We start from the raw sequence: 22,714 nt of genomic DNA, 5'->3' as shown, positions 1-22,714 counted from the left end.
CACTATGGACACCAGCTGCTCTGTCCTGTGGGGTAGAGGATTTAGGATCCTCACTATGGACACCAGCTGCTCTGTGCTGTGGGGTGAAGGATTTAGGATCCTCACTATGGACACCAGCTGCTCTGTTCTGTGGGCTGGAGGATTTAGGATCCTCACTTCCACCCTGGATGCACAGAGATGCTCCTCCTGCATCTCCACAAGGCTCCTTCAGTCCTGTGTCCTCAGCCAGAGCTTGGAAAGCAGCTTCCAACGGGCACTGGGAAGCAAAGCCTGTGCCCCAAACAGCTTTAGAACCCAGAAACACAGGAGAAGGGAGGGGTTGGAAAGCCAGGAGAAGGAGCTGGAGTGCAAACAGCTTAATTGCCCTCGTCCAAATGGATCTGTTAAACTGCTGAATATTTCTTTGCTTGTCTTTTCTTAATCTTGCTGCTTTGGACATCCAACCCCCCTCTTCCATGGCTGCCAGAGGCTGGGGGACGTTCAGTTGCGAGAGGTTTGGCTGCCCAGGAGCACTGCCCCTGGTCCCAGAGCCTCCTCCTTCCCCCAACTACACCGGGGCCTCACTGGCTGCTGCCTCTGGATATTGGTTTGTTCTGCTCTCCTGAGCCTTTTACTGAGCTGGAAAGCAGAATAAACCAGTATTTTAGGGTAGTCTGTGTGAAAGAACCTCTGGGAAAACCCTGCCCCACTAACAAGACACAGGAGACAACAAAACACCCCAGTGCAAATTTATTTGCCAGCAAACTTGGTGGGGGCTGAAAAGCAGCAACTTTTGCAGCCGTTCCTTGTGTCTCACGCCCAAACATCTCCCGTGGGTTATGTCAGGGGTTTGTGTGTTACAGCAGCTAACGAGCGACACATCTGAAAGAAAGATTTAAAAAATAAATCAGGAAGTCTGGCTGTTGTGGGGAAACAGAGGAGGAGGAGGAGGAGGAGGAGGAGGGTGTGAGTGTGCACACTCAGGGAGGGTAATGACACTCGCAGGATCCACGCAGCCACGACTCAGCAGCAGCATCCAGAGCCCCGGGGATAAAGAGCAGGTGCCTGCTCCAAGTGTTTTTGTGGAATGAAGCATTCCTTGGGCAGGGTGCAGGCCCGGAGCCACGGGGCCAGCGGGTGCTTCTCAGCCGGGCGGTGCCTGCAAACTGGGGGTTACTATGGCAACAGCTTTTTAAAAATTGTTATTTTTTAAGCCGGACTAATGGAAGTTAGGAGCAGGAGGGAGGGCTGAGCCAACAGATTTACTTTGAAACAAAACCTCCCCGTGGGACTCGGCCTGCTGTGAGCTCCACACCAAACTCGGGGATAACGTGGGAGTGCGCTGGAGCAGGATTGTCTGGCACGGTGCTCCGGTGGAGAAGAGGCATCGAGGTGGAAAAAGTCAGGGAACCCTGTGCAGGCTGTACCCAACACGTTGGAGGGACTGAGGGGCTCTGGGGATGCTCTGAGTGATGCCCAAAATGCTCCAGAGCAGCTCCCAGGCCCTCCTGCACTCGGCTGGGAGCACCAGGCCTGATTCCCAGAGCCAGGGATTGGCACCAACACATCCCAGAATGGTTTGGATGGGAAGGGATCTTAAAGTCCATCCAGTGCCACCCCTGCCATGGCAGGGACACCTCCCACTGTCCCAGGCTGCTCCAAGCCCCAATGTCCAGCCTGGCCTTGGGCACTGCCAGGGATCCAGGGGCAGCCCCAGCTGCTCTGGGCACCCTGTGCCAGGGCCTGCCCACCCTTCCAGGGAGAATTTCATCCTGATATCCAATCTAAATCTCTCCTCTTTTAGTTTAAAACCATTTCCCCTTGTCATACCACTGTCTGCCAGGTATCTGTAACAGCTGCTGGGTTTAAGAGCAAATCCTGGGGCTGATGGGATAATGTGATCCTGGGAAGTGGGATGGATGGAGGAATGGATGGATGGATGGATGGATGGATGGATGGATGGATGGATGGATGGATGGATGCAGGAGTCACAGGAACACTGACAAGGAGCAGTGGGATGGAGTCAGGGAGCATGGAGACTCTGTGTGTGTAGGAGGTCCAGCCTGATCCATCTGGCTGCTTTCCCAGTTCCTGGATCTGTACAGTGGGGTTGGGAATGGCAGAGCAGTGCTGTTCTCAAAACACACAGAAGCAGAAATGGGAACAGTTTTGGACCATAACACCTAAAAGGGGAAGGTCAGGTCCTGTCCTGTCACACTTCCCAAGCTCCAGCTTCCCAGGAGCTTGAGTCAGACCAATGTCCCTTCTGCTGATGGAACTGAGGGCTCCATCCCCCCCGTCTGCCATGGCCACTCCTCTCTCCTCGCTGGAGCTCTCCCATTCCTCCATCAGCTGCTTTGGCTCGTTCACCAGGAGGTGAAATGATGAAATGCAGGAGTGCCATCAGGAGCAAGGCTGAGAGGGATGGCCCTGCTCAGATTGGTACCCCAGAGCTGAGTCCCTCCGACTTGAGCAGGGCTTTTAGAGGTTGCCTGTGAGAAAGTCCACAGGGAGCCCCTGTTTAGATGCTCTGGGAACTTGGTGTCCAGGTGGGAGACTGAGTCTCAGCATCTTCAAGGCTCCAGGGACTGTGAGATGTGGGCTGAGGCTCAGGCCAGCAGGTTTGGGATTTTCCAGGGTGCAGATTGGACACCGTGGGGGCAATTTACAGTCAAACCCTTCTGCCTGAAGTTCAGACACTTTAGTTAAAGCTGCTCAGAGTTTCCTCAGGGAACAAACCCAAGCAAGCCCACGTTCTAAGCAGCTGTTCTGCCCCGTGCCATCCTTCTGTGGATGGGTAAAATCATTTCTGTAGCAGCTCTGACTCTCCCTGTTTGCCTCTCTGGGTCTCGCCGGATCAATTATTGTTTGTTACCTCCATTAGATCTTCAGAGGAGAGGCAGAAACACAATCTTTTTCTTCCATTAATCAGAGCAGTTTGCAGAAAACATCAATTTAAAATGTTAAGGCCAATTTGCACCCGGTATTGACAACACTTAAATTGGCCTCCAGAAAGTTGCTTTTGACACTGTGAAGAATGAAATCTTTATAAGCACATTGTGCGTGTTGAGCCTCTCCTGGTTCCTGATTGCTGATCCTATCACACTCCACAGAAGTGTAAACAGAGGTGAGGAGCTGGAAGCAAAGCTCCATTAAGAGCGTGCCAGAATCAGTAAACTTCCCTTCCCCTCTTGTTGGACCCCTGCCCAGATATTGCAACTCAATCTATGCCCTGCTTCCATCACCATCAGCTTCCTCTAGTTCCCAGCTGGGTTTTTTTTTTTTTTTTTACTTTAAACTGCACAAAAATGTACTGGAATAAAGGTTCTCTGCTTTAGCCTCAGCACTGTTGCCTGGAGCAATGAACTCAGAGCTGCCCACTGGCCACAGCCCCCACGAGAGCAGTGGCCATGGGCTCTGCACGGCTCCAAGTGACCCTTGCCATGGGAAAGCAGCTCAGCTTCCAGAGGGTGCAGGTGATGCTGGAGGAGTGACCTGGTTAAATTCCAGCGAGCCAGTCCTTGGGTGTGTGGCGAGTGCCTCAGGAGCTCTCGCAGGCCTTGCACAGGGGAAGTGGGAGTGATTACCAGCAGGAGACGGCGCTGAAGCCTCTGAAAACCTGACTGAGGAGGTTCTGGTTTAGCATCCACATCCCAAAGGGCTCAGCCAGTGCCTCTCCCTGCCTTGTCTCAGGCTCTGCTCAGGCAGAGCAAAGAGCTGAGGCTGAATCTTTGCCTTCCCCTTCCTTCCAGCAAATTTCCCTACCTGAGGCAGCTTCTCCACAGCCCACATCTCCAGGGCATTCCCTCCTTCTGGGACATGCCAAGGGTGTTTTCTGGTGGCTTTCAGGAGGCTTTTCTCTAGGCTGACACACAGCAGGAAGGTTTGGCTCATGCTGAAGACAATTTCACTGTTGTCTGCAAACACCTCCTATCCTTGATGCAGGCCCTGCTGCTCCTGGCCCTTCAGCCACTTTGGGAATGGAGTGGCTCTTGCCTCACTTCCCCTTCCCTGAAGCTTTATTACCCTCAGACCATCTGATTTGTTCTGGGCACCTGAAAGACTCCTCCGGGGTTATTTATGTGAGCAGCCCTAGGAAGGAGCGATGCCCTCCTCCAGAGAAGGACACATCCAACTGCTCGTGCTGTTTGATTTGAAATATTTGCAGAGGAAGGGAAAGGGAGTACATCTGTCACAATCTCACTTACAATCAGGGAAGTTAATGGAAAGATTCCTTCTGACTCTCCTGGGCCTTGGACAAGGCTCTGTGCTGCAACATTAGCAAATAATGAAGTTCACATCTCACCAAATCCTCCTCAGGAAAATAATTCTAAAATATGTGGCTGGCCTTTTGCAGCTCTCTCCCCAAATCTGTCCCGGCTTTGTCAGCTGTGCCAACACCTCTATCTCTGCTGTGAAATCACTTCTGTGGATAAGAGCTGCTCTCTAAAAGAACCCCCCCACAGATGTTCCACTGCTGCCAGTCCCGAGCGCTGCCCCAGGGCTCAGAGTGGCCCCTCCCAAAAGCACTGAGATAAATACGAAATCTCCAGTGCGTGGCTTTCTACCCAAAGTCTGCCAGCTGCAGGAATGCACAGAACCACAGAATCTCCTGACCTGGACCCACAGGATCACCCAGTGCATCCCCTGGCCCTGCACAGACCCCCCAACAACCCCACCCTGGGCATCCCTGGCAGCGCTGTCCCAACGCTCCTGGAGCTCTGGCAGCCTCGGGGCCGTGCCCATTCCCTGGGGAGCCTGGGCAGTGCCCAGCACCCTCTGGGGGAAGAGCCTTTTCCAAAATCCAACCCAAACCTCTGTTGGCCCAGCTCCAGCCATTCCCTGGGTGCTGTCCCTGTCCCAGGGAGCAGAGCTCGGAGCTGCCCCTCAGGAGGAGCTGCCTGCCCTCACTGCATCCCACCCTGGCAGACCCAGCAGCACAGAGTCAGTGGTGTCCTCTTTCTCTGAGGCTGCTCTCTGTGTGTTTCTCCTCCTTGGTGACCATCTGAGAGGTACAGGAGTGACCCCAGAGGACTCCGGGTGTGACATGGCTGGAGGAGCTTTCCTGTCACACCTGCACTGCTGTCCTTTGCTCTGTGTCCTCGGTCCCTGTGCTGGGGCAGAGGGCAGCACCAGGAGATGGAAGGATGACTCCACTCAGCTCTCCACTTGCCTGACAGGATTCTGAGTGGACTCATCCATCAAAGGATTCAGGCCAAAGCATCAGTGTGGGATCTGACCAGCGCTGAATGTTCTCTGACTGCTGGAAGGGAGAGCTGCAGTGGGGGTTGGACAGGTTGAGTTGCCTGTGGAACGTTCTGGAATGCAGCAGACTGTCACTCCACATCTGTGAGGTCACCCTGTCCCTCAGGAGGCTGTCAGTGACCCAGGACAGTGCCAGCAGCCCTGAGGAGCAGCCCCAGCATTCCTGACCTGGCACACAACCCGTGGGCTTTGCCCAGGGCAGCTGGCAGGGGCTGGATCTGCATCGGGATCGTTCCCAGGTCCAGGCAGCAAGGTCTGGAGTGGCACAGAAGCAGAGCAGCTCTGTGCCCATGGCTGGGGAGAGCAGGCAGGACAAGGGATGGGCAGCAGTGCCAGTGCCCAGTGTGGCTGATGTGGAGGAGTGAGAACAGAGAAAAGCACCAGGAGCCTCCTTTCCAGCTCGGCAGTTCCATAGCCAGAAGAACGAAGGTTCTGGTTCCGTCTCTGCAGGAGAACCCAAAGATCTTGAGAAGTTTGGTCCTCCCATGCTCGGCCTTGAATTCAATGTGAACCACAGAATAATTAAGGTTGGAAAAGACCTCCAAGATCCTCTATCCAGCCTCCCCCGAGGAGCTGCTTTCCTGCCCGTGGTGCTCAGTGAGGCTCTGGCAGTTTGGGGAGTGCTGAGCTCTTCCCACAAGAACAAATTTCGCTCCTTGAGCCCCTGGTCTCACCTCTGGGCTGTGCTGCTGCTCTCACACCTCCTCGAGTGTCCAGGCTCATCCCTCAGGAGCTGACAGGTCCTGGTCACTCCATGGGGATTCACCCTGCTGGCACAGACACGCTCCCAGCCTTGAGTTCAGTCGCAGGTGACACCTGTGAACATCGTTGAACATAATTGTCAGGATGATACTTGGTGGAGCTGATGAAATATTTACCTTGGAGCAGCTGTCAGGCCATTAATGTTTCACTGGCTGCTACCAGCCCGCTCCTGATTTACGCTCCTGAATTGTTTATGAGGTTTAATTGCACTGCCCTCCTTCAATCAGGGGCACTTGCAATTAGCAGCAACTCCTCTGCCCTGCTCCTGAGGGCACCCTGGCCACTGACCAGGTGGTGGCACAGCCCTGACCCTCCACCAGCCCTCCCAGATGCCCCCATCCCACCCCCTCAGCGTGGCCTGGGGGCTCCAGTGCCACCCTGCTGTGTGACAGGCTCAGGGCACGCTGGCACTGCTGTGGTGCTGTGGCCAAGCTCACACCTTGGGGATGCTGCATCCAGTTTGGGGACAGCAACAGCGTTCAGAGGGTGACTCCTCTCATCTTGGCACCCCTGGGGGTGCCTCGCTGAGGGGTGCTGGCTCGGCTCAGCGTGGGCAGAGACACAGGAAAAAGCCCAGATGTTGCGTTTGGAGGATGTGAATCCTCCCCAGGACAAGGCTGAGCTTGGAATAGAGCTCAGGTCCCAAGGGGTGTTCTGGGCTTTGCAGCAAAGCTTTAAAGACCAGGCCTAACCTCAGTTTGGGCTGGAATCTGTTTCCTTCTCTCCCAGCAGGAAGCATGTGCCATGCAATGTCTGGCTTCCATAGGTTTGGGGAGGTTTTTTCCTTTTGCTCTTGATTTTCTGTTGGTGAATTTTGCCAATTCCTAAAGAAATAGATGTAAAACTAACAAAATTCCTTTCTACTATCAGAGTTGCAGAGGATCAAATCTGGAATTGCCTGGAGATTTTTGGACAAAGCTGTGCTCTCCCTCCCAGATGTGCTTTGGAATCTCCTCCGTTGAGATTCATCCAGAAAATCACCTCAAGATGAAAGGAGATTTTTCAACAGAAAAAGTGTTGTGTTTTTCCTGTGCAGTCTGATGTCTTGATCTAGAGGAGGGAAAATTTTTTTAGTCAGAGTTTGCTAGAAAATGATGGCAAAGTGAGAATCTGAGGGTGCTCAGGGAAGACAAAACCCCAATTTTTTTCTCTTTGCACTGTTAATCCCTGTAGAGGGGGAGGACAGGAGATTCCTGTGCAGGGTAGGGGCTGTGTCTGATCACCTCCCTGAAACTGAAGAACCAGTGAAGTTTTGTACAAAATCTTATCAATGAAATGGTAAAAAGTAACCTGGACTGGACAATGTCCAGTGAAGAGGTTTGAAATCAGGGCTGAGTTGCCCTGAGCTCAGCCCAGCCATTCCCCTGGTGAGTGAGGGTGGCAATGCCCACCTTCAGGAAGGCTCTGGAGGTGGTGCTGGGGCTGTGGAAGATGAGCTGGGGGAGCAGGTGCATCCTGAGGGATTGCAGTGAAATGAAGTGGGGGAGGCACATGGCTTTGGGAAAGGTGGCCCGTGGTGAGCCTGGCTCACGTGGGCATGGCAGTGATGCCATCAAGGCAGAGCCTTTTTCTTTGGGAATTGCCAGGGAAGTCTTTCATCAGCAGGGCTGGAGAACTGCTAAGAGGAAAGGCCTGCTCAAGAGTTGGTAACATATTCCATGACAGCAGGCAGTGAATGAGGACAAAGAGTTGGGTTTCACAGTGGATGGACGATCAGAGTCGTGCAGGACCTGCTCTGAGTTGTGGCTGCTCAGTGAATTCCTGAAGGATCTCCCTGAGAGGCACAGGGAGGTGCCAGAGGTTGTGTGTGTGTATTCCCAAATTCTCCAACCTGAGGCTGGCAGCAGGGACTGAAGTGGGTGAGGGTAATAATGTGGTGAGAAGCTTTCCAGTGCCAGAGACAGGGAGGCCAGTGAGCTGTGCCTTGGACAGCTGAGCTCCCAGCTGGGGTTTGGGGGCTCAGCAGCACCTGTTCATCGTGGCATTTAGTTGGTTAAAATGTGAAATCTCGGAGCAAACCTTTTCTGTGCTTGCAATGCTTTGGACTGTCCGAGTCTCTGACGGTTCCCACCCTCCCAAGAATCCAGGACAGATTCTATCATCCAGGTTTCCTCTAAAACCTCTGGGTGCTGATGGCCAGATCCATCCAGAGTCTGAACACATCCCTGTGAAAGCAACGTGCTCCTGGAAGGATGACTTGGAACACTCAGAACCAGGTCAGAGAAGTTCTGGGAGATGATTGCAGCTCCCCAGAGCACAGAGCACCCAAAAGAGCAGCTTGGCTGAATCTCTGCACTGCCAAGAGGCCCTGGAGCTCAGCCCTGGCCCCTGCAGGCCGCCAGCTCTGCAGATGCTCAGGGAGGCAGCTCCTGCTCCTAAGGCACACTGCTCTCCTTGACCTATTTGCTCATTACCTCCCCAAACGTGATTTTGATTAAGGAATTTTCCTAAGTAATTACTCTGGCATTAGCAATCCAGCCAAACAGAAAATAGTCCAAAAAAGCAAGGTGGCCTGTGGCTGCCCTGAGGGCTCTCTGCTGGCTGCCAGGGAGGGGAGCAAAACCAGCCCTGGAGGGCAGCTGGACACAGCTTTGTCCAGTGAGGGCCAGTCCGAGGGGCAGCTGGACACAGCTTTGTCCTGCCCACAGTGGTCGTGTCCCAGCTCTGTGTGTGGCTTGTGCTGCTCTTCACAGTTTGGGGGAGGTTCTCACAGAGCTGCAGGGGTTAAACCACTGTCGCTTCCCATGGGTGTTCAGATTGAAAGACTGCGGAGCTCTTGTTTGGAGCAGCAGGAGAGAATGAATTCCAGCCCTGGCACAGGGTGCCCAGAGCAGCTGTGGCTGCCCCTGGATCCCTGGACATTGGGGCTTGGAGCGGCCTGGGACAGTGGGAGGTGTCCCTGCCCATGGCAGGGGTGGCACTGGAGGGGCTTTGAGGTCCCTTCCCACCCAAACCATTCCATGATTCTGGGACTCTGTGATTTTATGATTTCATTATTCTATGATTCTATGATTCCATGTTTCTGTGGTTCCCTGATTCCGTAGTTCTATCACTCTATGATTCTACCATTCCATGATTCCATGATCCTGTGATTCCATATTTCTATGATTCTACCATTCCATGATTCCATGATTCCATGATTCTATAATTCCATGTTTCTGTGATTCCATGATTCTACGATTCTATGACTCAGGCAAATCAAACTGTCCCACAGCAAAAACGCCAGCAGAAGGGGCCAAGGCTGAGCTCACTTTCGCTCCAGAGAGGCACAAAAATAATGGTGTCACCTTAAAGATGAAAGCAACTGGCTGAGCTCCTCCCTGTGAGAGTAACTCCCTCGTAAACAAAGCCAGCACTCACTCTCTGCAGGCGTCTGCCTCAGCCCTCAGCAGCTCTGGGGGAGAGCTGCCAAACACAGAGGGACTCATTCCAAGGCTTCGGCAGGGAAAATATAAATATCCCTCTGGTTAATTCTGGGTGCCATCATCCATCAGTGGCTGCCTGGTGCAATGTAGCTCCTCGCCACCTCCTGACAGCACGGGCAGGAAAGCATTCCCATGGTAATGGCAGGCAGGGCCAGGGGCATTTTCCAGGTGAAGGAAAAGGTGGTGGGACCATGTGGGGGACAGGAGTTACCTGGAGCTGTCACTGCTGGGCTGGCTGGGTGTGACCAGGGGTGCAAACAGGGACAGGAGGAGCTGCAGGCCATGGCCAGCTCTGGCCAGCATGGCCTGATTGCTGGGACAGGCGTCCAGGAAAGGGTCATGGAATCCTGGAATGGTTGGCTTGAAATGGAACTTAAAGATTGTCCAGTTCCAGCTCCCCTGGCAGCACCCCGTGGGTTCACTGGGAATGTGCACTTTTAGCTGGCTGCTGAGTTGGGCACACGGGCAGGGACAGGATCAGGGACAAGGGCAAGGACAAGGCCATGGACAGCTGCTGCTCAGGACAAAGGGGGTGGGAAGATGCAAAAAGACAACCAGGAGGATTCCCAGAAGGTCCCCAAAAGCCCCTACAGGCGTCACAGCAGAATGAGTGGACAAGGTCCCAAAAGATTCGGAGTCTCTGAGTGGGATGTCCCCTCTCAAAATGATTTAAGAAAGGATCTGGACACTTCAGCACTTTACAAACTTCAGCAGGCACCATCTCCATCTTCAGGCACAGGAAGTACCTCCAGGAGCTTTTCCCTGCCTTTCCTGACGTCAGCAGGATTTGCCCCTTAAATCCTGGCTTTTCTTTCCTAATTGCGGCTCCCTTTGAGATGGGAGGTTTTGAAGTTGTTCTTCCCAAATCCTTTGCTTCCAGAGGAAAGCAGAAACCATAAATGACTCCGTTTGAGGGTGTGAAAGAGAACAACTTGCATGCTTGGACTGTGAATTCCATACACCCATTTATTTACTCTCAATTATAAACAGAGCACTTCATAAATATTTATAAGGAGGCTCCCAAGGCCCAGCTGAGAAAATCAGGATTATCACCATTTCCCAGTTCTCAGACTGAAGCACAGGCAGACACTCCACTTGTCCTACAAAACCAAGCAGGTTTTGAGATTGGAGACCACAGAATCCCGGGATGGCTGGGGTTGGAAGGACCCCTGGAGATCCTCTGCTCCCACCCCTCTACTCCAGCAGGGTCACCTGGAGCACAGGGTCACATCCAGGTGGGTTTGATCATCCCCAGGGAAGGAGCCCCCCCAGCCTCTCTGGGCAGCTGTCCCGGGGCTCTGGCACCCCCACAGAGGAGAAGTTTCTCCTCCTGCTCAGACAGAGCCTCCTGGGTGTCACTCTGTGCCCGGTGTCCCTGTCCTGTCCCTGGGCACTGCTGGGATCCGGCCGGCCCCGGCCGCTCAGCCCCCGGCCCTGAGGCGTTTGGACACAGGGACGAGGTCCCCTCTGGGCTGTCTCTTCTCCAGGGGAGCAGCCCCAGCTCCCTCAGCCCTTCCTCAGTCCCCTCATCATCCTCGTGGCCCTCACGGGACCCTCTGCAGTGGTTCCCTGTCCCGGCTGAGCTGGGCAGCCCAGGGCTGGGCACAGCTCCAGGAGCAGGGCAGAGGGGCAGGATCACTCCCTGACCTGCTGGCAGTGCTCTTCCTCCTGCCCCAGACCCCACTGGCCCCTGGCCCCAGGACACTCTGCTGGCTCAGGGACAGCTCGGTGTCCCCCAGGACCCCAGGACACTCTGCAGGCTCAGGGACAGCTCGGTGTCCCCCAGGACACTCTGCTGGCTCAGTTTACAGGAGGCTCCAGGCTGGATGGCAGAACTGCTTTTGTACCACTCTTCCAGGAGCTAAACCATGCCCTGGAAGAATCCCAGCTTCTTGCCTTCCCTCATGTCTAGCAGCTCGGGTAGCTCAGCTCTCCCACTGAGAGCTGGGATGTGTGGTCCCAGACTCTGGATCAAGCTAATCCTGGCAGGGATCAGGAGCAATTCCCCCAAGTTCTCGTGGGGGATGCTCCCCTTGCAGCCTGGTCTCCGTTATGGAGCACTCAGCTCCCAAGGGGATTGAAGAGCATCCAAATCCAGAGCTGCTGCACAGGGCCAGGGCTGATGTGCAGACCTGATTTCCCTGGCATGGTGTCTGAGGCAGATCTCGACAGCTTTAGTCATTCACAGCTGACCCTTGCAAAGGCGTTCTGATGTCAGGGAATGTTCATCCCCAACCTCAAATCCCTGCTGGGACAATCACTCCTCCATATTCTCCCTCCACCTGAGAAAAGCAGGTTCTGCCTCCCTTCTGCTGATACCCTTGAAGCCTCTGAGGTGTGATCAGCTCTCCCTTTGCCCTTAATCACTTTCCTTAGCCTATATAATTAAATTCCATCAGGTATTGCAGCTAATTTTTGAGGAGCTCCCAAAGAACAAAAGCCAGCTCGGTCGCAGGCGAACAGAACAAATTAATTAGGAGGGGAATATTAGGCCCTCTCTAAATGAGATCAGCAAAGCTCCAGCAGAAGCAGCACAGCCTGACTGGCTCTGCTGCTCCTCAGCCCCCGAGCAGCTGCTCAGTTCCAGGGGTACAAAGTGTTCGGGGTCGCAGCACGGGGAGGGGATGGGGCTTGGAGCAGCCCCTGCTGGAGCCACTCCCGGGATTCATCTCAAAGCAGGACACAGGCAACTGCTGCTGTTGAGTGTCTCATTAAGAGCAGAGGTTGGGCCATCAGATTCCTTCAGCGTGCTCTGGGAATGCTCCCTGTCCTATCCCTGACCCCAATAAAAGTGGGTGTTGAGTGTTGGACACTCCAGGGATCCAGGGGCAGCCACAGCTGCTCTGGGCACCCTGTGCCAGGGCCTGCCCACCCTCACAGGCAGGAATTCTGCCCATATATCCACTCTAATCCTGTCCTCCTTCAGCTTAAGGCCATTCCCCTTGTCCTCTCAGTGCCCCTGCGAAAAATCCCTGTCCACCCTTCCTGAAAGCCCCTTTGGGGGGCTCATGGCAGGAATCTCTGGGTGTTGGTGCAGCTGCAGCTCTGCCAAACCCTCACTTCTCCCTGCTGAGCTGAGCAGCTTTCCACACCCGGCTGCTCTGGGAAACCCTGGGCTGGGGACATGTCCAGGTGGCCCCTCTGGCTGGGAATGTGTCCAGTCACTTTGTCTCCCTCACCAGTTCTTGTTCCCATCTCCTCAATAAGTTATATTCTGTTGTACTTTTCAAAGGAAAGTTTCCCCCCATCTTAATCAGAAAAAGAAGTGCAAATAATTAACAACCAACTCTCATTTTTTATTGGCAAACCTCTGTTTCTCCATCCTCTGCCCTTCCTGCTCCTCCTGGGGGGATCAGTCCCTTCAGAAGGTGCCTAAGACACACACAGTTATTTCCTCTCCTTTTATCCCTGCTTTTCCAGAGATTTCCTGAGCTCCTGTGCTTTCAGAGTGAACTGAGGCAGCAGAAGCTCCATCCCCTTTTCCTCACTTATCCAGAAGGAAAATTCAGTCACCATCATCCTTTTCCCCTGAAAGTCATCCCACAACGTGCAGGCTGCAGTTAACGTGCACATGGATCCCTAAAACTTTGGTTTGTTGAGGTGTCATTTCATGAGCCAGATGCGTTTGAGGAATGTAGCTGAGGTTTTGGAGCTTCTTTCTTCAGGAAGATGAATGTGAATGCAGAAATTTTCAACACTTCTGAAATGAATATCTTCATCTTGAATTACAAGCTCTGCTTTAAAGGCAGTTAAGGATGCTGGGATAAAGCAGCTTCCCTGAGTTATCTCAGGAGATGTTATTACTCAGAAATTAAGGGCTGCAGTTGCACAAATTGCCAACACCAGACTCACAGGTTTGATCCTGGCCTCTCCTTCTCCTCTGGAGGCTTCTCCTTTTCAGTTGAATTTTCCACCAACACCCCCATCTCCTTTGCACAGTGGCTTTCTGCAGGGGGCAGGTTCCTGATGGAATTCCAGCTGTCCCAGAGCAGTGACTCCTTCCTGCTGCTTCCCCTCGCTAAACCCAATCCCAGAGCGCTGGGGAAGCACCGGGCACTTCCCTCGGTGCCTTTTCCATGGACGGAATTCCTGCTGTTCCCAGAAGGCCGTACATAAAATGCAGTGAAAGCACAAACAAATCAAGGCTGTAAAAGATCTCTACAGAACCACAGAGCCACGGAATTTCCTGAGCTGGAAGGGACCCACAAAGATCATCCAGTCCAACTCCTGGCCCTGCACAGACACCCCAACGATCCCAGCCTGTGCATCCCTGGGAGCTTTTGGGTGACTCTGGCAGCTCTAGAAGGTCTGACAGAGAGCAGGATTGGAGCAGATGTAAGGAAAATATTCCTCCCTGTGAGGGTGGGCAGGCCCTGGCACAGGGTGCCCAGAGCAGCTGGGGCTGCCCCTGGATCCCTGGCAGTGCCCAAGGCCAGGCTGGACATTGGGGCTGGGAGCAGCCTGGGACAGTGGGAGGTGTCCCTGCCAGGGCAGGGGTGGCACTGGATGGGCTTTGGGATCCCTTCCAACCCAAACCATTCTGGGATTCTGTAAAAGGCAACATCCACAGGGCCCCTTCCTCTGCTGTGCTGCAGAGCAAAGGGGCAGCTTTAGGGGCTTTAGGGGCTTTAAAGTTTGCTCCTCGGGGAGCATCAGAGCTCCAAGCCATGCGTGTGTCCCTGGGGAGGAGGAGCAGCCCATGGGAGCGGGGCTGTTCCAGTCCTTCATGGGTTTTGTGCTGCTTGTGGAGAGCTGGAGAGGGGCTGTGCTTTATTTTCTCATCCATTTAATCCCCTCCTTTTGAAAGTGCTTTTATCTGAGCAGAGCATGAGCTCATCACAGCATTTCTGTCATCCCACGTTGCTGCCGAGACCCTCGAGCGCTGCACTCCTGGGTTTTGCTTTCCCAGAGTCATTTTTTAAAGTTAACAGAACCTCAGAGTGCTGTTTCCCAAAGCCTCTTCCAGCCTGTTCCAGCTCGCAGGGGGGTTCAAATTCAAGGACAGCTGCTGTAGTTAACGGAGTAAACAATTAATGAAGGAGATGTTCCCTGGGTCACTGGAGCCAGCACAGCTTTGGGCTTCATCTTCTCCAGCTTTTCCAGTGCCAGGCAGATCCAGGAGTCCGAGCTCAGTGCTCTGGGTCTGGCTCTGCTGTGCTGTAAGTGGGCAGGTTTTTGGCAGGGCTGCCCGTTTGGACTGCTCCAAACCCTGTGCCAGGGAACTGCTTCCCGTTCTTGTCTCGGGAAGTCTTCCAGGATGCGTCATTTTCCACAGAGCTCAGCTCCTGGCCGAGGATTTGACTTGAGAGTTGCAGGATGGGGTTGTGAACGGGGAGCTTTTAGCGGGCCTGGTTGCAGGGAAGGGTGGAAGAAGTGACACAAATGCCCCCTGAAGGCTGATAATGCAGAAACCACACTGGAATGAATCAAAAGGCAAAGCAAAGATCTCTCCATTTCCCAGCTGGAACCGTCCTCCTGTTCTGTTTTGAACCCCAATTCCCTCTTGGCTCGGGAGTGACCCTGGCCTGAGTTGTTCCCATGTTTTCGGTGTCCTTGGGGACAGAGCTCTGCCCCTGTGCTCCCGCAGGAACATCCCAAACCCTGGATGAGGCAGGGCAGGATGTTACAAAGGCCTGGCAGGAGGGAAAGGGACAGAAAGGAAGAACTTCTTCAGAAAGAGGGTGAAATTCTGGGTGGATTGTCACATTTACTGCTCTCCACAACCCCTGGAGAGGAGGCTGCAGCCAGGGGGGCTCTGCTCCCCCAGAGCAACAGGACAAGGGGAAAAGGCATCAAGCCGTGCCAGGGAGGTTAAGATTGGACAACAGGGATAATTTCTCCATGGAAGGGGTTGTAAAGCCCCATGACAGGCTGCCCCAGGGGTTCAAAAACACAGATGTGGCACTTGAGGCCATGGTTTAAGTGGTTGGGCTTGGTGGTCTCAGAGGTCTTTTCCAGCCTTAATATTCCTGTGATTCTGTGATTCCTGGGACAGGGAACTTGGCTCTCCTTAGCCCACCCAGTGTGATTTAAGCTACAGAATATCTGTAGGACATGGAAAAATCTGATTTTCCCTGCACTGATTTGGAATACATCCCGTTCATGTCTGCCTGTGCAACGCCGACAGCTCACCCCAAGTGCCACTGAACTCCTTCCAGTTGCTTTTTTGTGCACATTTTTGTGTCCTGGACAGGCAGCAGTGCCAGAAGGATGGTGTTAAACAGGCAAAACTCACTGGTGGAGCCGTCACTGAGCTGTTTCTGACACGTGTGAGAGGTGCCAGCTGGCTCCTGCTTTTTGGGTTGTTTGGAGAAGGAAAATGGGGATGTCTGAGGTCTCAGTGGCATCCCTGGGATGTCCCTCAGCACTGTAATCTCTGTTAAACTGCACCCCAAGAGAAGCCCCCCAGGTGCCTGACCTGGCTGCAAACATTTCCACCATGTCTGACACCCCCAAATTCCTGAGGCTTCCCCCAAACTGGGATGGGTGGGGTGTCTCTGGCTGCCCTGGGCACCTCTGGGGGCAGGAATTCCTGTTTTGGCTCCGGAGCTGAGCCTACCTTGCATTCCAAGACCCCCCAATAAGGGTGGCAGGACAGGGGTGGTGCAGAGCCCTCTGCAAACATCTCCCTCCCTTGGTTTTCCGTGTAAAACAGCTCCAAAGGGATCACTCCAGCTCTGTTATGTGGGAAACAGCCCCAAAAGAATCCCTCCAGCAGAATGAGCAGCACCAGGAGCAGGGTGGATCCTCCATCCACCCCCCAAAGATGAAAGGGTTTTTTCTTTTCCTGCAAAGCTCTGTCTGACAGTAATGTCTGTGCTGAGGAGCTGGATGTGAGGGCTCCTCTCTGGGTGCAGGGCTCTTTTCCCCAGGGCAATTTGTGTCGAGGCTGAGGTCAGAGCTCTGTGCCTCTTGCAAAAGTCTGTCCACGCAGGTCCCTGTCTGCCCTTCTCAGGGTGATGTAATCTGTGCTCAGTAATAACATTTCCAAGAGGTGGATAACAGCATTTTAGTTCAGCTCTAATAATTCTGTTAAAGCAGAGCCGGGGTTGTAATTGCAGTTTGTGGCCGGGGCTGTTCCATATGTGTGTTCTGTAGGATGCCATTGTAACGAAATGTTCCCTCGGAGCTCCGTGCCCTGGAGAATTTGCCTCTATTGTGTGGCAGGCAGAGCTCTCTGCTCTCTGCTTGGCCGTGCAGCCAGAGGAGAGGGGGGAAAGAAGTGAAATTCTGCCTTGTTTCAGTCTCTGCTGGCAATTTGGAGCTGTGGAAGTGCCGATCTTCCTTTGCTGGGGTGCCGCAGCTCTGCCCCAGCCCCAGAGCCTGGGAGCGAGTGCTGAGTGCAGGGGCTCAGAGGCACTGGAGCACATGGAGCCGAGCCTGAGCCAGAACAGGGAGCAAAAGAGCAGGAAAAGCCTCTTCCAGGAGGTCAAACACAGCGCTCTGAAGAAGCACTTTAAATCTGATCCTGCCCAGGAGAAACAGAGATACAAAATCAGCGTGGACAGGGAGTGAGTGACGTGTGTGCCAGGGGTCAGGCAGGGGTGGCTGCTTTGCTTTGGGAGCTGTTTGTGTTGTGGGACCCTGGCAGGAGCAGTTCTGGGCCGGGGGTTTCATTCCCAGACCCCCAAAATGTGCAGGCAGGGACCCCTGGGCAAACGAGGACACGAGGGAGGGGCCAGGGCTGCTGCACTGCCCGGCTGTGAGTGGCAGGAGGGGACAGTGCTGGGGATGAGCAGAGAGAGCAGCCCTGGGAGAAGGATTTGGGGTGCTGTGGGTGAGAACTGGGACTCAGAAATTCCCCGTGCCCCAGGGTCGGCAGCAGGGAGGGCAGGGGGGGTTCTGCCCCTGTGCTCAGGTGAGACCCCACCTGCAGAGCTGCCCCAGCCCCAGGGCCCGGCACAGGGAGGAGCTGGAGCTGCTGGAGAGAGGCCAGAGGAGGCTCCAGGATGAGCAGAGGGATGGAGCAGCTCTGCTGGGAGGAAAGGCTGCGAGAGCTGGGGGTGCTCAGCCTGGAGAGGAGAAGCTCTGGGGTGACATCAGTGTGGCCTTGCAGGGCCTGAAGGAGCTGCAGGAAAGATGGGGAGAGAGGATTCCCAAGGGCTGGAGGGACAGGACACAGGGAATGGCTTCCCACTGTCAGAGGGCAGGGATGGATGGGATATTGGGCAGGAATTCCTCCCTGTGAGGGTGGGCAGGCCCTGGCACAGGGTGCCCAGAGCAGCTGGGGCTGCCCCTGGATCCCTGGCAGTGCCCAAGGCCAGGCTGGACAGAGCTTGGAGCAGCCTGGGACAGTGGGAGGTGTCCCTGCCCATGGCAGGGGTGGCACTGGATGGGCTTTAATGTCCCTTCCCAAACTATGTTGTGATTCAGTGAAAAATCCCTGAAATCTGAAATGCAAATCACTCAATTCACACCAGTTTTTCAAGGAATTCTGCATTTTTTAGCTCTCTCACTGTAGGGGAGAGGGCAACACCGGAGGTTTAGCCTGGTCAGGGTGAGCACCTGGGATGAGTTCCAGGAGCTCCTTCCCAGCCCATGGCACAGGCAGCTCCATCAGCTCGTGGCTGAACCCCCTCTGGCATCACTGATCCCACTCCAGCAGCTCCAGAAGGACTCCCAGCACCTCGGGGAGAGCACAGCTGGAGGCAGAAAGGAGAAAAAGAGCCCCAGTGGAGATGGAAATGGGGAATTTCCTGATCTGGCATGGCCCAGTCTGTGCTCCCACTGCTCTGCTGGGCACCTGCATTTGGGATTGCTCCAAGGGATCCTTCACTTCCAGTGGGAAACACCCAGCTCAGGATGGGATTATGGCAAATGAGTTCAATAACAACACCTGGATTTGGTCCCCCAGCGTCCCCCAAGGCACTTCTGAAATGAAAAACCATATCCCAGAATTTTGCAAAGCTGAGAGAAATGCTCACAAGTGAGCAGGAATATAAAAAAAAACCCAAAAAGCAAACATAGCATCCTGTAATACATCCGTGGAAAGGGAAAAGCCATGCTACCCGAAGTCTACAAATTCGAGTTTCTCCTGGGAAAATGTAACTCCTGTTCAAATGCTAATGGCTCATTCTCACAGGGATGCTTTAATTGCACTACAGTGTTCCATAAGCAGGGGCAGAGCAAGGTTCAGAGAGCAAATGGCTGATGAACAATCCTCAATCTGCCAGTAAATGTTTGCTTTTTATATAAACTTCCCCTCCTTGATCTCTGTCTTAAGCAGATTCTCCGAAGGGACCTGTAAAGGGCAGCTGATTTCAGCTGGAGGTAGCAGCGATGTTTGTGGGGTTCTTTTATCCCGGTTTAAAACAGGGAATTTATGGCACTGCTCAAGTGGCAGTGGCCAGAGTGGCTGGGCCTGAGTGCACAGAAATTCCTGGGCTGGGAGCAAAAATCGGCTCATTGGAAAGCAATGAAGCAGCATAGTTTAGAAGAGTGATAAAGGAAATCCAGTTGGGCATTTCAGCCACAGAGCATGTCTGGGGGCTCCTCAGGACCAGCACAAACATCTCAAGGAGCACAAATAATTCCAGGCACCCAGAATCCAGAAGCCAGAGCTTGCAAGAGGGAGGCAGGAAGAAAAGAGAAAGCCTGGGATGTTCCCCATGGAAGTAGAAAATCTTTCTTTATTCTGGACGCTCTCCTCAGGGGATTTCTGGGGGACGCCTCAGCAGTTGGAGGTTTTTGCCACCGCCTCTCATTGCCACAGCTGTGAGAAGAAAATTGGGAGCTGCCACCACTCCCAGAGCTGTGGAAACACTTTGTGTGTGTTTGGTGACATTTCCAGGGAGCGCTTGGCTGACCTTGACCAGAAAAAACCCCGTGTGGGAAGGGGGTGGGGAGGGTTTTCTATTAGATGGGAATAAACATTTGTCACAAGCGTCAGCGTCTCCCGCCTGCCCTGGGAGCTCCTCCGAGGCTCTCCAGAACTATCCCTGGCATGGCAGAGCCTGTGCCAGCCTCTCCTGGCCTGGCACCTGCTGGACACGGGGCTGGAGCCTGCTCAGACCCACTGGGGCACAGCAGGGGGGCTCAGGTGAGACCCCACCTGCAGAGCTGCCCCAGCCCCGGGGCCCAGCACAGGGAGGAGCTGGAGCTGCTGGAGAGAGCCCAGAGGAGGCTCCAGGATGAGCAGAGGGATGGAGCAGCTCTGCTGGGAGGAAAGGCTGCGAGAGCTGGGGGTGCTCAGCCTGGAGAGGAGAAGCTCTGGGGTGACCTCAGTGTGGCCTTGCAGGGCCTGAAGGGGCTCCAGGAAAGATGGGGAGAGAGGATTTCCAAGGGCTGGAGGGACAGGACACAGGGAATGGCCTCACACTGCCAGAGGGCAGGGATGGGTGGGATATTGGGCAGGAATTGTTCCCTGTGAGGGTGCCAGGCCCTGGCACAGGGTGCCCAGAGCAGCTGTGGCTGCCCCTGGATCCCTGGCAGTGCCCAAGGCCAGGCTGGACATTGGGGCTGGGAGCAGCCTGGGACAGTGGGAGGTGTCCCTGCCATGGCAGGGGTGGCACTGGGTGGGCTTTAAGGTCCCTTCCATCCCAACCATTCAGCGATTCCATGACATTTGGGGACCTTGGGGGGGCAGGTGGGTGCTTCCCCTCAGGTTATTATAAACAAGACCCCACTGCTGGGCACTGGGGGACAGTGACCGGCTGGAAAGAGAGGGACCTTCCAGACTGAGAGATCCCAAAGTCTGTCTTAATTCACACGGTGCTGCCAGAGAGCCTGAAATTGGGTGGGAACAAACAGCTTTTGGGGTCAGTCTTGGAAAAGCAGAGAAGGGCTGGGGTGCCAGTGTGAGCCAGGCAGGACAGGCTGTTCCCACCTGGATCCTGGATGCCCTCCTGGTGCTGCCCACAGCTGCCTGACCCGGCTCTGCTCCAGCCCAGGACCATGTGCCAGCACAGCTCGTGCAGGAAACGGGGCAGAAGTGGAATTTCCCAGGGACTGAGCTGCATTCGTGGCCCCCGAGGCTGCTCCCCTTCCCTCCCCCTGCACCTATCTTATCTCTGCCTCTTCCTGAAATAATAGGAACAGAAAAATTAACAACATGAAAAAGGGAGGAGATGATAAAGAGTATCTGAAAAATTATCTGTGTCCTCATTTCAGAGCTTTGCATGGTAACAGGGAGGCAGGAGGGTTTTTTTCTTTATTAATGTATTAAAATATTAAAAAGCTGGGTGTCTCTTGAACCTACTCTCTTGTCAGGGACTGAGAAAGCTCCGAGGAAGTCTTTTGAGGAGATATTTGCACTTGAGGAACTGTGCAGGGCTGCCATGCGTGGAGCAGAGCAAACCAAAGCTAGAATCCAAGTTTGCTGTCCTGCTGTTCATGGGGACGTGGGCCCAGCGTGGACAGGGGTGACACTGGCACCTTTTGGGACAAAACCTGTGCCACCAGGATGCCCTCAGGAATCTCTTCTGATTTCCTTTATCTCCTCAGTCTGGAAGGTCTGAGTGAGACCAGGCCCTTGGGAGAGCAAAGGTGGCTCTGAGCCAGGGATGAGGCAATGTCCTGAAGATTGGGCTGGTTCGTTTGGCACGTGGGTGCTCCCCCTCGCAGATCCCGTTCATTCCTCGGCAATTCCCAAAACGTGCAGTTGTTCTTCTCCACAGATCTTTGCCAATGAAGAATTAAGGCTTCGGTGTTGCCATAGGTGGTGTTTTCTGTGCCACCCTCGGGGTGCCATTCATTATGCAACGGGTGTGAGGGTGACAGCAGGGCTGCATGGCACATGTATAAATGTATAAATATATATATATATAATATATAAATATATGAAAATATATTAATATATCTCTATATAAGTATATATCTCTATAAATATATATCTATATAAATATATAAAAATATATTAATATATATCTATAGAAACATATCTCTATATGAATATATCTCGATGTAAATATATATCCATATAAATATATAAATATATAAAATATATTGATATACCTATAGAAACATATCTCTATATTTATATATAAATATACAAATATACAAATATATAAATATATAAATATATAAATATATAAATATATAAATATATAAATATATAAATATATATATATAAATATATAAATATCTATATAAAAATATAAAACTATATAAAGATATTAAAATATATAAATATATAGATATACAAAAAAAAATCTATATAAAATATACCTCTATATAAATATATAAATATATATGTATAAATATATAAATATACAGATATATCAATATATCAATATATCAATATGTCAATATATAAATATATACATATCTATATAAAAATATAAAACTATATCAATATATTAAAATATATAAATATATATATATATATCTATATAAAATATATCTCTATATAAATATATAAATATATATGTATAAATACATAAATATATAAATATATAAATATACAGATATATCAATATATCAATATATCAATATACAAATATATAAATATATAAATATATAAATATACAGATATATCAATATATCAATATATCAATATACAAATATATAAATATATAAATATATAGATATATAAATATATAAATATATAAATATCCAGATCTATGTATATCCACACAGACAGACTGACTGAAGGTGTTTTTGTTTCCTTTTCCCCGGCAGGTCACTATGGAAAGGATATTTATCGCAGTGGAGGGCCAGATCTCCATAATTTCATCTCCTCCGGGTTTGTCACGTTAGGAAGAGGACACACGAAGGGTACAGTGGAAACCATTTTTTGCTAAATGAAAAGATTGTTTTAAATCCAAAGCTCTGGGCCGGCAGCTGGGCTCTGGGTGCCCTGAGCTGGCACTGGGGCCAGCCCGGGCCACTGACCACGGCGGGGTCAGTGCTGGGCTGGGGCAGGACCTGCGGGGTCCTGGCAGGGGAGGTGGGGCCGGGCACGGGGGATGCCAGGCTCCATCCAGGCTCTGCAGTGGGACTGTTCCTCCAGCTTTGTGTTTTCCTGGGTGCGGGGGTGCTCCCAAAGGGGAGGGCAGGAATGTCCAGCTGGCCCAGGGCAGGCGGTGACCACGTCCAGACTGTGGGTCTGGAGCTCTTTCCTTTGACTTCTGGGCTTTTCTTTTTATTTATTTATTTCTTTATTTATTTTTGATGGGGGGGTATGATGAACATTTTATAAAATTATTTCTTTTTAGGTCCTAAAGCCTATATTTTCTGTGTTCCTATAATCTGTGATATAATGTACAAACAGGAAAACACAAAAATATCCATATGCTGCTCTGTGTATGCTCTGTGTACATGTACTGTATATAAATATCTGTGGA

At 52.4% G+C, this 22,714-nt stretch overlaps 1 protein-coding gene across 1 annotated transcript in view; it reads left to right on the top strand.

Moving 5' to 3' along the window:
- The window catches only part of SHISA6 (shisa family member 6), a 183,472-nt gene that overhangs the window by 17,350 nt on the left and 143,408 nt on the right, over positions 1-22,714 (top strand). Inside the window, exon 3 of the mRNA XM_069032748.1 lies at positions 22,050-22,145. Coding sequence (XP_068888849.1) covers positions 22,050-22,145 — 96 coding nt within the window. The remainder of the gene's footprint in view (positions 1-22,049; positions 22,146-22,714) is intronic.

Source organism: Aphelocoma coerulescens, chromosome 18 (assembly GCF_041296385.1).
Source record: "Aphelocoma coerulescens isolate FSJ_1873_10779 chromosome 18, UR_Acoe_1.0, whole genome shotgun sequence".
Lineage (NCBI taxonomy): Eukaryota > Metazoa > Chordata > Aves > Passeriformes > Corvidae > Aphelocoma > Aphelocoma coerulescens.
This window is presented reverse-complemented; position numbering and strand designations above follow the sequence as displayed.